Source organism: Lontra canadensis, unplaced genomic scaffold (assembly GCF_010015895.1).
Source record: "Lontra canadensis isolate GAN:19392208 unplaced genomic scaffold, GSC_riverotter_1.0 scaffold200, whole genome shotgun sequence".
In the NCBI taxonomy this organism is placed as follows: domain Eukaryota; kingdom Metazoa; phylum Chordata; class Mammalia; order Carnivora; family Mustelidae; genus Lontra; species Lontra canadensis.
In genome coordinates, this window is record NW_022631194.1 from 37,616 (window position 1) to 50,679 (window position 13,064).

The 13,064-nt window shown below is 44.9% G+C and overlaps 1 protein-coding gene and 1 long non-coding RNA gene across 2 annotated transcripts; one reads left to right on the forward strand and one right to left on the reverse strand.

The window, feature by feature from the left end:
• Positions 1 to 988: 988 nt before the first annotated feature.
• Positions 989 to 5,154, forward strand: TXNIP (thioredoxin interacting protein). The gene is made up of 8 exons (XM_032848142.1): positions 989 to 1,501; positions 1,991 to 2,063; positions 2,183 to 2,330; positions 2,521 to 2,623; positions 2,766 to 3,022; positions 3,117 to 3,273; positions 3,379 to 3,530; positions 3,676 to 5,154. Exons 1-8 carry the CDS (start codon positions 1,252 to 1,254, stop codon positions 3,709 to 3,711), a joined length of 1,176 nt encoding a protein of 391 aa, XP_032704033.1. The 5' UTR covers positions 989 to 1,251; the 3' UTR covers positions 3,712 to 5,154.
• Positions 5,155 to 6,105: 951 nt separating this feature from the next.
• Positions 6,106 to 11,099, reverse strand: LOC116861518. The gene is made up of 3 exons (XR_004381503.1): positions 10,260 to 11,099; positions 7,090 to 7,161; positions 6,106 to 6,141 (listed from the first exon to the last, which is right to left on the reverse strand). It is a non-coding gene; the product is annotated as an uncharacterized LOC116861518 (long non-coding RNA).
• Positions 11,100 to 13,064: the final 1,965 nt, after the last annotated feature.

Here is a 13,064-nt window from a genome sequence, read left to right on the forward strand (position 1 = left end):
TCTTCTCCTTTTCTTTCCTTTCCTGAAGAAGCACGGAGGGAGGGAGAGAGAGAATAGAGCTCAAAGTACACACCTTACTGAAGAGTAATAGGTAACTGGGGGAACATAACAAAGTGTTCCCCAACTTTGCAGGTAGAAACTGAAGAGATGAGTGGATAAGCAACAGGATATGAACACGCCCTATTTCCGTTCCAGAGAACAGAGAAAACAGAATAGAGGGTACAGGCGGTGAGAACAGCACAGGCGCGCGGCCCCGAGCTCTGACGGACTAGAAAGGGGGAGAGAAGGCTGAACAGCACGCCCCCCCCCCCCCATACTCACTGTCCACTGAGGACTGAAGAGAGGTTTACAATCTGTCACAAGTTCTTTCTTTCACAGTAGTTTGGGGGTTGGACAAAGACGCGGGGCAGAAGGACAAAAGGGATCCTCCTGAACAGTAACGCCAGAGCTCCCTGGCCTCCGCCCCAATTCTGAAGTATTCTTGGAGTTATGGGATTATTTTTCACAGGACTTGCGACTTGCAAGCCGGCAATAAACGGTCGCCTCTAAATTAATTGCGCTGGCTAAGGCTAGGCGCGAAATACCCACCTAAGCACATTTTCTTTTTGCCTCAAACCCTGCTCCCAGTCCAGAAGCATCTGCACCCGCCCTCCGACGCCACTAACCCGCGATAAACCTTAGGGTCGGCGAGGCCCCCCGCTTCCTTCGGGCCGGAGGGAAGCCGCTGCGCAGCCCCTTGGCCCCCTCCTCCCTGCGACGCGGTGGTGCACAACAACCATTTTCCCCGCCAGGAGCACACCGTGTCCACGCGCCGCTGCGACCTCGCTGATTGGTTGGGCTCCTGGTAAACAAGGACCGGGCAGCCAATGGGGGGGCTGTGCACGAGGGCAGCACGAGCCTCCGGACCCGCGCTCGCGTGGCCCTGCTCGCCTGCGCTACTATATAAAGCAGTTTCCGGCTCCTACTTGCAAGTAGCCTTTTTTCTTCTCTGACCCAGACGGGTGAACTGCTTCGCCAAGATCCAGAGCGATCTTCCAGCTGTTTGGAGGATAGAAAGGAAAGTTGATTTTTTTTTTTTTTCCCTGGGGCTCCCTTGGCATAATCTACAGCTTACGTTTTTCTGACATCTTTTTGAAAGCTTAGGGGAGAGTTGAAGAGTGAAATAATTTATTCCAGAGGGGTTTGTGGATTTGGAAATTTCGGATTTTTTCCCTCCCCTGTTTATAATTGTTAAGGCAATCCAGCCCAATCATGGTGATGTTCAAGAAGATCAAATCTTTTGAGGTGGTCTTTAACGACCCTGAAAAGGTGTACGGCAGTGGGGAGAAAGTGGCTGGCAGGGTGATAGTGGAGGTGTGCGAAGTCACTCGAGTTAAAGCTGTCAGGATCCTGGCATGCGGAGTCGCCAAAGTCCTGTGGATGCAGGGATCCCAGCAGTGCAAGCAGACTTCTGAGTACCTGCGCTACGAAGACACCCTCCTCCTGGAAGACCAGCCAACAGGTGAGTGGCCGGCTGAAAGTACATTCCAGAGGGTAGTTGAAACGAATGATTGGAGCTTATGCTAAATATTCGAAGTTGCTCAGGTTGAGCAGCTTGAATTTCGTGTTGCTTCCTTTTTTAGTTTTAACTTGCAGATTCTGTCCTCAAAAGGGGTGGTTTCTAGAATTTCTTAGTGTTGTGTTCTGAAGGTGATCCTGAGGGATGTTTGTTACCTTAAGCTGTTAAAAGGTTTCCTGAAAAGAAGTTAATTCTTGTTTTCTGTTTGAGGGGATGGTAGCTTCTCTGTCCTGGTTGAGCCTTTCATCATTGCAGGGCTTTGTAACTTTTTGTCCAACACAATGCATCAGAATCTTTCCTTTTAAGAATATAAGGGGTGAAAATAGGGGAGCTACAATAGGCGTGCATGCTGCCCAAGAATTCCTTATCACACAGATGCATTTTAAGTGTAACAGGAAACCTGATGGGCTACTCTTTTTTTCTTACTCTTAGGTGAGAATGAGATGGTGATCATGAGACCTGGAAACAAATACGAGTACAAGTTCGGCTTTGAGCTTCCTCAGGGGTAGGTGTCTGCTAAATACATCTTTGGACTTTTTTAATGCCTAAAAATTGTCCCCATCTTTGATCATTTACTCTTGGTGGAGAGGACTTTTGGATTATGCTTCTTTTTTCTTGACACAGGCCTTTGGGAACATCCTTCAAAGGAAAATATGGGTGTGTAAACTACTGGGTGAAGGCTTTTCTTGATCGCCCCAGCCAGCCAACTCAAGAGACAAAGAAAATCTTCGAAGTGATGGATTTAGTAGATGTCAATACTCCTGATTTAATGGTGAGATTCATTTCAAAATTCTCTTCTTTAGGTTTTAGGGATGATAAGTCAAGAGTCTTGGGCATCAGATTGAAACACCTCAGGGATGGGAGAGAAAGTTGCCTATTCTCAGTAAGGAGTGGAAAGGAAAAAGCAGAGAAGGATCTCTAGAAATTCTCAAAAGGCCTTATTTTACTCCTCTTGAATATAGGCCCCTGTGTCTGCTAAAAAGGAGAAGAAAGTTTCCTGCATGTTCATTCCGGATGGACAAGTGTCTGTCTCTGCCCGAATTGACAGAAAAGGATTCTGTGAAGGTAAAAACCTTGAATTTAAAATGGTAGACTAATGAAACTGAAACTGTGGTTTTGGGAATGAGATCAGGGGATAGAGAATGGAATAAAAGCCATTAATTGTACTAAGCATCAGCTAATAAGTTTTCATCTTTCTCATTATTAGGTGATGAGATTTCTATTCATGCTGACTTCGAGAATACATCTTCCCGAATCGTGGTTCCCAAAGCTGCCATAGTAGCCCGCCACACTTACCTTGCAAATGGCCAAACCAAGGTGCTGACACAGAAGTTGTCATCAGTCAGAGGCAATCATATCATCTCAGGAACCTGTGCATCATGGCGTGGCAAGAGTCTTCGTGTGCAGAAGATCAGGCCTTCTATCCTGGGCTGCAACATCCTTCGAGTTGAATACTCCTTACTGGTGAGTGAGTGGAGTCAGAGAAATTGTTCATCTTTCAAAATAGCAGTGGTTTCTCCTGAGTTCTAGTCTAATGAACTACCATTTTCCTTTGTAGATCTATGTTAGTGTCCCTGGCTCCAAGAAGGTCATCCTTGATCTGCCCCTCGTAATTGGTAGCAGGTCAGGTCTGAGCAGCCGGACATCCAGCATGGCCAGTCGGACCAGCTCTGAAATGAGTTGGGTAGATCTCAACATCCCTGATACTCCAGAAGGTGAGCCAGACCTAATGTCTTTTCTTCTTTGGCCTGCTTGGGTTTGTGAAATTGTGATGGTCAGGTATTTCATGGGCAGATTTCTTATGCCTATGTTTTTTCCAGCTCCTCCTTGCTATATGGATATCATTCCTGAAGATCACCGATTGGAGAGCCCCACCACTCCTCTGCTAGATGACACAGATGGTTCCCAAGACAGCCCTATTTTTATGTATGCTCCCGAGTTCAAGTTCATGCCACCACCTACTTATACTGAGGTGAGAATTGTCATTTTACCGCTGCGTTTGTCCTAAGCCTTCTATAGGAAGTTGAGTGGGAGAGATTGCTAAACTGGGTGGTTCTTTTCGTTCTTACCCAAACTAAACTGGTCGTTTCTTTTTCTTCTCGCCCTGCCTCCCCCAGGTGGATCCCTGCATCCTCAACAACAATGTGCAGTGAACATGTGGAAGAAAAGAAGCAGCTGTACTTAACTTGTTTCTTTCACCTCTCTTCCTGGACTCTTAATTTTTCAGAGACTCAAGAGTCTCTACAGTGGAATATGGGTCCACCCCAGCCTCTGATTCCACAATGTAGGAGGTGATCAGCAGGCAATCTCCTGGGCCTTAAATGGTGCGCACACGTACTCAGGCAGTGAGATGTTGTGATATGGGAGTGTTTGCTGGATGGGTTTAAAAACACACTAGAAAAACTCAGGCCCATCCCGTTTTCTCAGCTCTTAAAAACTGAGGCATTTTAGTAGTTTTTGAAGAAGGGGCAGAAATGGCCTCCTGACATGGTCTTCCCCAGGTTTTTTGGAGAGGATTATGTATCTTGAACTTTTGTGTTATGTGGAGCAGAGCCAATTTAGCAAACGAGGAAAACAAAAAGGAAAATATCATGGCCAAAAATTTGGGACAAGAAGGTTTTTAAAATAGGTGTTGCCCTTTGTTTTTACACTTATAGAGAGAAAAAACAAAGCATAAACCTTCCAGAGCTGATTTGGTTTGAACTTAGGAGAGAAATTCCCAGGTGAATTAAAGAGAAAAGGCTCTAAGGTTGTCTTTGCTTAGAATGTACTTCTATCTGGCTTAAAGCAGTTGTAACTATGCCCCACCAAAGGTCTTAAAAGCCATTTTTAGAGCCTATTGCACTGTGTTCTCCTGTTGGCAAATGTTTTCATGCAGGAGAATGTGTTTTTCTTATGTGACTCCTTGGAATGGATTCTGAGGTGATAATTCTTAGCACTTTAGTTCCTGTCAAATTTTGGGTGTTTCTTTTTTTTGTTCCCCCTGATCTCAAATGTAAGCTAAAACTGGTCTACTATGTTTCTAGGGGTAAGCACAGTGACAAAAAAATATATATATCATGTTATCCCTCACTTTTGAGACTTTGTCCCAGTGTACAGAATTCTGTCATTCTGACACTCTAATAATTCTGTGAGAAGGGTTGCTGCTATCAGCCTTGGCCACTGTGACTTCTCCACACTTGAGAAGGAACTCTAGATCAAGATGCCCCTGATACTGTGATCAGAGCTTCCAGACATTGCCATGAGAAACAAGAGGGCAGGTCTTCACCAAAACCCCCAGGGCTCCCTTTCTGCCCAGTGTTTAGGAGGCAGGGATATCAACAGTCCTCTCTCACTGCAGCCCCTGGCGCTTGGTCAGTCACCCTTAGCCTTAGCACTTTGTTCACTGTCCTGTGTCAGAGCACTGAGCTCCATCCTTTACTGAGAAAGTATGTGGGCTGAAGGTGGTTTCATTTTTTTTTTGTTTTTTTAACTGTTTATCTTTTTGTATGATAAAAACTATATTTTGTACTTAACCAGATATATTTTCACCCCAGTTGGGGGTATTCTTTGTAAAAAACAAAAAAATAAAAATAAAAGTTTTTTAATGACAGAAATGGTTTTCTTGTCTGTGAGATGGTGTTGAAGCTATTTCTAAGTACGCCTGAGGGAGCTTTGCCTGTACTTCACTGTTCCTGGTTTTGGATATCTTGTGGGGAAAACACTACCTATGTGATTGGGCCCTAAAGATTATAGTCAGAGTGGGGGTTGGGATGAAAAGGGAAGGAATGTGAGCTACATTTAGTTTTAATTCCAATTAACTAAAGAACTGTGGTGGGATATTCTGGTGGTATAGACTAGTTTTTCACAACTGTAGATACTCATGAGGAAACACCTTCAATTTTGGAGTGCATGAGTCTTTAAAAGATGAGCTCTTTGGGCACCTGAGTGGTTCAGTCAGGAGAGCATGTGACTCTTGATCTCAGGGTTGTGTGCGTGAGCCCCTTCTTGGGTATAGAGGTTAATTAAAAAGATCTTTTGAAAATAAAATGAGCACTTGAGATACACAGAACTAAGATTGGAGAGGGGGTTTTAAAGGAAAGGTTATGATTACCTGTTTTATAATTTGGTTTCATCCTAGGGTTTCTTCTCAGCTAAACCTGGTTTATATACAGTAAGACATAAGATGATAATTATTTAGGACTGAAGGATTTAGATGTGTGAGTATTCGTTGAAGGCAGCTACAATCTCTTCTGTTCCTATTGCAGTTTCTATCAAAGAACCACATTATCGTAACTCAGTAAATGTTTGCTGAATATTTAACCCCACCCTCATCCCTTAGGATAGGCTTCTGCAGTACCTATTTCTTCTTTATAGGATGAGAACAATAAATGGATACCACAAGTCCCCCTCTAATTGAAATGATTTTTATTATTCTGAAAGGGGTGATGAGGATGAGCAACCCTGAGACTTCGAAGGTTAATGCACTTTCTGGTTTCTGGCTTATTTAAACTTTTGCAGACAGTTAATCCAGGCCTTTAACTGGGGATTTGGGGGTTGACTTTTCTGTGGACTTCCACGCAGTAATTCCAAATCTCAGACTCCTGAAGTTCATAAAATCAATGTGAATTGAGGAGAAAGTTAGATTGAAAAGATTCTTTCCCACTTCAGTCTTTATCTGTCTTTCAATCTTAGGAGCTCTCCTCTCTTGGCTCTTAGTTTCTCCTTCCCAAGGTGTCTGGCTCTAGCTTCCTGTAGTCCTGGTGACTCTCTCCTTTAAGACTACCTCTGCGGCCTCCTTTTCTTACCTGTATGAAGAGAGTTTGGTGGCTCCTCCTCCCTTCGCTGAATTTGACCAGGAAACTAGGTCAAAGTTGATGGAAAGTTTTTTGCGCAGCTTGTTTTCCAGGGACTGGAGGGGTGGAGCAAGGACAAGAGCAGGCCAGAGGGCAAGAGAGAGAGAGAGAGAGAGAGAGAGAAAGCCTGCCTGTTGGAGTAAATGGCTGACTAATGTGACAAGATAGGAGAAGAGGATAGCAGGGAGAGGGTAGATAACTTACACCTAAGTTCTGCTAGAGATCTGATTCTTTAGCAGCCACAGCACATGCATCTCCTCTTGTTACCAAAATACCTCAAATTCAGCACTGTCCAATAGAACTTTCTGTGATGATAGAAATGTTTGCTATGTTTACTAAATCAGTAGCCACTGGCAATTGAGCTCAAACGTGGTGGTGTGACTGATGAACTAAATTTTTATTTTTGTTTAATTAAATTTAATTAGCTCTGTGTGTGACTAGTATTAAATGACAATACTGAACAGTGTAGCAAAATATGAGAAGGAAGGAAGCTATTCTCTCAGAGGAAACTCACCCTTCCCCTAGACCACCAAAGGCTCCACTCAGACTTCCTTTTGTCTTTTACACACAACTTCTACCTTACCTCAGGACATTTTCTGTATATAGGCTCCTTTAACTGCAACTGGGTAGATTTGGGGCCAACCTTTCCCGTGCTCTTCTCACATGCTTTTTAACTTTTAAAGAGCCAAAACCTACATGTACAGCCATTAGAGGAGATCCAGTTCTTAGTATCATTTATTCATTAGGTCCAATCTGGTATACAAAGATCTGAGAGAAGAGAGCAAGAAAACAATTTAAAGGGAGAAAACTAGAAAAAGTAAAATTAACAAAAAAGTGCAGGTACTTCCACAGCCAGGGTCCTTGGCTGCCTCGATACCTCTGAGCAGACTGAAAACACAAGGGTGTGATTTGGGTCAAGCCTCTGGGAGGGAAAGCGTGGAAAGATCTGTCCGAACACCTGGTCAACAAAAACAATCACGCAGGAACTGAAAGGTATGGAGTGGGGTGAAGGAGTGTCCTTTGCTCAGTTCCCTCAACAGCCTATAGACCACCCTCCCTAGCATTTTCCTTGGACTATCTACGTCTAGGTGATGGAATTCATAAGGGAGACAATGAAAATATTTTACTGACCCTCCAATGGCTGGAACCCCTGTCCTAAGCACCCTGACCTCAACAGTTCTGTACTAGAAGAGCAGACATTTTTGTCCCATTCTCTATTCTTACCCTCATTCACTTCCATTTCCTAAGTTGAAAACCACCCTGCAAAGGGACTGCAGACCCAGGACTGTAGGTCCTGGCCCAACAGGTGAGTCTACAGCCTAGAAAAAGTTCAGAGATTAGCCTCCCTATACCATTTAGGAGAAATAATACAGTGTGGAGTCAAACTATCTGAACCCCAATCCTAATTCCACCATTTAACAAGCCGTTCAAGCTTGGACAACTTGTTTAAGATTTCTGGAGCTACCGTTTGATATCTGTGAAATGGGGGACAACAATAATACCTACCTCAGAAGACTGTTGATGGGGTTTTAAAAATAAATGTGAAGTGTTAGAACAATGGCAAACAAGTGCTTGTTATCTAAAATAAAGAGGAGGCATATCCTCCACCACCCTGATTAGTTCAGTTCCAGGCATGTCTCCAAAATGGTCCCTCCTTTGTGACCTAGCAGAAGTAAGGCCATTCTCTCTTCACTCCTCTTGATTCCCTTCCTGTGTTAAGGGAACAAAACATTCTGAGAAGAGGTCTATGTATGGCCGCAGACTCAGCCTGGAGTTAATCGTGGTAGGGGAGAGGTTGGAACTCCCATCTTCAGACCAGGACAGGCCCTCTGAACACTGCCAGCATTGCACAGTATAGCGCAGTAAGTCCTAGAGTTTTCTCTCTCACAATTCCAGAGAGCCTCATAGGCCTCTGGATTAACCCTATCACTTTCTGGAAATTAATTGAGCTTTCTTAACTTTTTAGTAGACAACTTCAGGAGAAAGTTTCCCACCATTTAAAGTCATAAACTGGGGAACAGAGAGTCCTGGGCAAACAATGTGACACGATGAAGAACTCTCAGACTCCTTATTTGAATGTAATCGAGTTTTTTCCTGAGGTGGACTACACTGAGTGGCACAAACCCAGTGGAGGTGAGCCCTCTGTTGAGGCCCAGTTTAGCCTATTTCATCTATTTCTGTCCTGTCTTGAACTTTCCCTTGGCTTGACCCTGCTGTATTCTTTCCTGGGCCCTTTGTTCCGTAAGGAGAAAAGAATGAACCGGCTCTGAAGGCTGGGATTTTTCTGACTCCCAGTTGGTTGGTCATCTCCAAGCAATGGGAGTGATGGGAGGAGGAGGAGGCAGAAAGAGCATGGGTCCTGGATTGTGGCTCTCATGTGCCTTGAGTCCTAGGATGTCAAGCAAGGTCCATTCTCATTCTTTTTTGGTATGATGGAGCTGCTAATTAGCTCTCTAAGTCAATCAAGGGGTCGGTAAACGGGTTCTTGGAAATGTCCTGGCAGGGCTGGGTGCCCAGCTTCGATATTTTTAACTTTCTGGACAGATGGAGAGAGGAAGGATTTCAGTTGTTGGGAGGGGAGGTGGAGGTCAGGGGCATGAGAATTATGTTTCCCTTATACGGTTCTGTGGCTAAAGACCCTCCTTCTCCACTTCACATATCTAAATTCTGACTTCCTCCTTCATCTACCCAGATTCACAGTGAATCCTGCTTTTGTCTCCTGTTCTCCCATTTCACTCCATTTCTAGTTTTTCATGCCTGTCTTACCTTCCCATTCTAAGGAGACCTTGCTTTCTGTTCAAGTCCCCAAGATGTTTTTAGCTCCATATCTCTGTAGATCAAGGAAAGGGTGGTAGGATTGTGGCCAAAGCCTGCTTTGCTTTTCTTGGAGAAAGAAGCCCGTCAGTGGTACCCAGAGGCTTCTCTTCAGTCCTAGCTCTTCAAGCTATCCTGTAGGAGAGCTCCAAATTTACTTGCAACCTCACGCACCTCACTGCCCTCAACTTTTGGGAATAGAATTTGAGATCTTGAAAGCTCAGATGAGTCTCATACAGCTTTGGAAAATTGAGGAAATATTAGTTGAGATCAGGGCCTACAAACCAGGGGGCCATTGGTGCAATGAGCTTGCAGATGTTTAGAAACCAGTACAATTTCTTCCTAAAAATTTGAATGGGTGGTAAAGATTAAAAAAATCATATTTCACCAAAAGCTACTGTTCTGGCTCCTCTTAAAAAGCAATTATATTTGGTAACAAGCAGCCCACATTCCTTCATGGCGTCCACCCGCAAGAGCTGAAGGGACCAGGCAGGCTCTCGTTTGCTCACTTCTATCACTACTTGTTATATCACACTCCCCAGCTTCACCCCTGTATGTCTGCCTGACTCCTGTCTGGTGTTTAGGTTTGTCTTAAGTTGTTTCCTCTAAGGAGAGCTTCTCAAATATTTCCTCTGAGGGACCCCTAAGATTAGGGAGAATGAACCATTTTCCCTTGGGGCTTCTGGAACACTCCAAAGTCACCTGTCAGAAGCCAAAAATGCTGTTGAAGTACCTATTTTATGTTTAAAAAGGGCAAATTTTGATTTATACCACACAGTACATTTGTGTGGTGTAGCATAAAAATAATTTTATCTTCCTCCACCAGATCCTAAAAGTTAAATTGAAACACTTGAAGATATACTGTCTGCAACTCCAAATATTCCTCACTACATCACCCATAAATAACCCAAGTTAGGCACCACAGTGCTAAAGACACAAGGCAAAGAGAGACATGGAAAAAAAGACACGGAGAGAGCATCAACAAGAGGAAAAGAATATGAAAGACAATAAGAATGAGTGAGTGATAAGCTCTTTCTGGCCCTAAGTCATACCTCCTGACCTGGCCCAGGCCAGCTCCTGGGAAATTTGTAGACATCTCTGATATCTCTGGACAGGTGTTGGAATGGTGGCTCAGGGTGAAAAACAAGTCTCAAAACAGGAGCCAGGCCAAGTAAGGGAGAGGTGAGGGGCTAAGAGCAGCCAAGTATGGTCAGACGGGAAAGATTGTCTAGGGGCCAGGAGAGAGGCTTGGAGACAGGAAGCAGAGGGCTGAGAAAAGGGCTGGTCAGCATTTGCCCTTTCTCCCACTAAGCCCATCTTTGTTTCACTTCCTCTTACTTCCCCTGACTCAGAAAAATGAAGTGAAAGAGTTGCCTTGATCTCCTTATATGAGGGAATCTTCTTTCCAGAATGGCTACATCTTCCGCCATACAAGAGCAGGAGGATGAGTACCAGGGTTCCTTTCCCTGTCCAAATGGGATTTCATCTCTTCTCTCCCCAAGATAGGAAATACTCCAGATCTGTGTTCCTGACTTGGGTGAGTTTATTACCCCCACCCTCTTTGGTAAGGCAAAGACAGGTATAACTAATCTCCCTCCTATTCCAGTACTTTCAATTCTGCCCTGAATGTAACAAAGAATGTCAAAGACAGGAATTGGATATTTCCCATTGACCATTGTGTACCAAGAGAAATGGAATCACAGGATGGGGAAGATTCAGGGAGAGGCAGGAGTCCAAGTTTTGGGAAGCCATCTCACAGCTGAGGATCCAGGGAGTAGGAGGGGTTTAAGAATGGGGAACAGTCTCAGACCCAAAGGTCGTGGCGACATAGCCTCTCCCTGTGTTTGTCAGATCTGTGTCTGAGGAATCCTTGGACCCTAAAAAGGTCTTAAAAGTCTTGGGCCTTAGCCTCTCAGGTCCTGCAGTTAGGGCTGGATCACTGTCTTCCCACTGTGTCCCATTAGGGTGCCCCGGGGGGAACTTCCCTTCCCTTTAGGATGCAAAACAGCAAACTAAGTTGCTGGAGATAAAGCAAAGGCCTTTCTGAGGTGATACTGGAACTTCTTATTTTCAGCTTTCTGATCCCAAATGACCTTGAGGAGATAGTGAGGCTCAGTAGGGGAAAGGTCAACGGCGAAGGGGTCACCACTGGTCTGACTCGGTTAGCTAACTGAGCTATTCTTGTCTAGCTCACATCTCTTCCCTGTCCTCTGGCCAGACATAATATGTCTGGGGAGATGAAGAAGCCCTGCCCCACCAGTCCCTTCCTCAGTCAGAAATTTCTCCACACTGCTTGATGTGAGTCCTGACCTGCAGATTGTGACCTTGACCTGTGATGCAGGGGTTGTCCTCTCCCTGAATAGTTGATAGAATTGCTGATCCTCCTGCTACCTACCAGGGCTGAGGCTGTTTCTTGGAAAGGACTGGCTGCATGCCTGAGGTATCTTTAGCTTGCCCAGGCTGAAAATAGGTGGGGAAATCCAGGGGATGGAATGAGTTCAGGAAAAGCTGGACACGTCTAACCTTTGTTCTCAAAACCATTTAGACTCTTGCAGGTGGATCAACATCAGCCTGAAGTGTTCTTAGTGGATCGCTAATCCAAATTCTGTCTCATTTGAGGCTTGAAGCCTTGTCGTGATTATTCCCAGGGCACAAGGCTGTGGGGTGGTGAAATTCCATAATCCGTAACTCCATAAACATCAGACCATAACTAGTGCTTTGCTCAGTGGAGATGGCAGACTTTCCTTTTGGATTAGTTCTTAACCAGCCCATGCCTACAGGCCACCCTTCCTTCCTTTCAAAGTTTGCGCAGCAATAAAAATGAATTGGAAATAATTGCTTTTTCCTCACTAAGCCATGGGCACCCTATCCACCTGATCGCTGACCTTCCAATTTTCTTGGGTTTCCAATTTTCTGAGTAACATGTTGCATCCAGGTTTTCCATTCAGCTGTCCTTCAAACCACTGGAGTCCCTTTGAAGTTTGCAGACCCCACTCTCAAGCTTCCTGCCCAACATGGGAGGGCACTAGGAGCTACTAGGATGGAACAGAAGAGCAGGGAAGGGTAGGATTCTTGCCAGAGAACCCACCCTGCCTGAGGCCAGCATGGGCCTGGCTATGGGTGTGGGAGCAATCTGTTCAACATAAGCAGGCAGGTAGCAGAGGGCTGAGCAAGCACATTGTGGGTCCTCTCTAAATGTCTGCAGACGGATCCTCAACCTCTAACTTCTCAGCTGGTCCTCCAGAGAAATAAACAGTCGTGACTGGTTACTAGACCTTAGGTTTCAGCCTCAGCCTGCCTGATGGAACCTATGGAAAGTAGGGGAGAGGTCAATGGAAACAGTCTAACTCTGCCTGGAACAGTTCTGGAATCTGGGGAAGCTGCTAGATCTCGTGTCTCTGGCTTTGTTCAGCAAGGTCACCTGCCAGGAGTGGCAGGACGCCAGATAGGAAAGAATCCAAGAATGGTCTGATCTTTCTGACGCTTTGTTTTTGAGGCAGTGCAACCAAACCCAAGTGATCACTCTAACCTTTGCCCTCCTTTCTCCCATTTCATGGGAAAAGATGTATGTATAGAGTGGTGGGGGAGGATTGTGTCCCGGTCCTCCTCTGCTCACTTTTGTCCAGAGTCTTCTTTGCTTCTACTCTTTTAAAGTCCTAGGCTGGCAATAGGTGGGATCTGGGGGGATGGCTATGCCCCCAACATAAACACAGATACAGTTTATCAGGTTAGGACTGGTATATGTGAGAGAGGGGGACAGGAGGCAAAAGATTTTTCAGTGTCTTTCACATTTGTTTCTTGCTGATTTCTCCACAGCCACAATTACAGGCTTAAGTGTGACCATGGGAAACCCCAGT

What these genes read in the sequence shown, in the direction of transcription:
- TXNIP (XM_032848142.1), top strand. Translation starts at nt 1,252, where the DNA reads ATGGTGATGTTCAAGAAGATCAAATCTTTTGAGGTGGTCTTTAACGAC. An exon ending in GAGTTGAATACTCCTTACTG is followed by an intron (nt 3,023 to 3,116) that starts GTGAGTGAGTGG and finishes TTTCCTTTGTAG; the next exon opens with ATCTATGTTAGTGTCCCTGG. An exon ending in CATCCCTGATACTCCAGAAG is followed by an intron (nt 3,274 to 3,378) that starts GTGAGCCAGACC and finishes TGTTTTTTCCAG; the next exon opens with CTCCTCCTTGCTATATGGAT.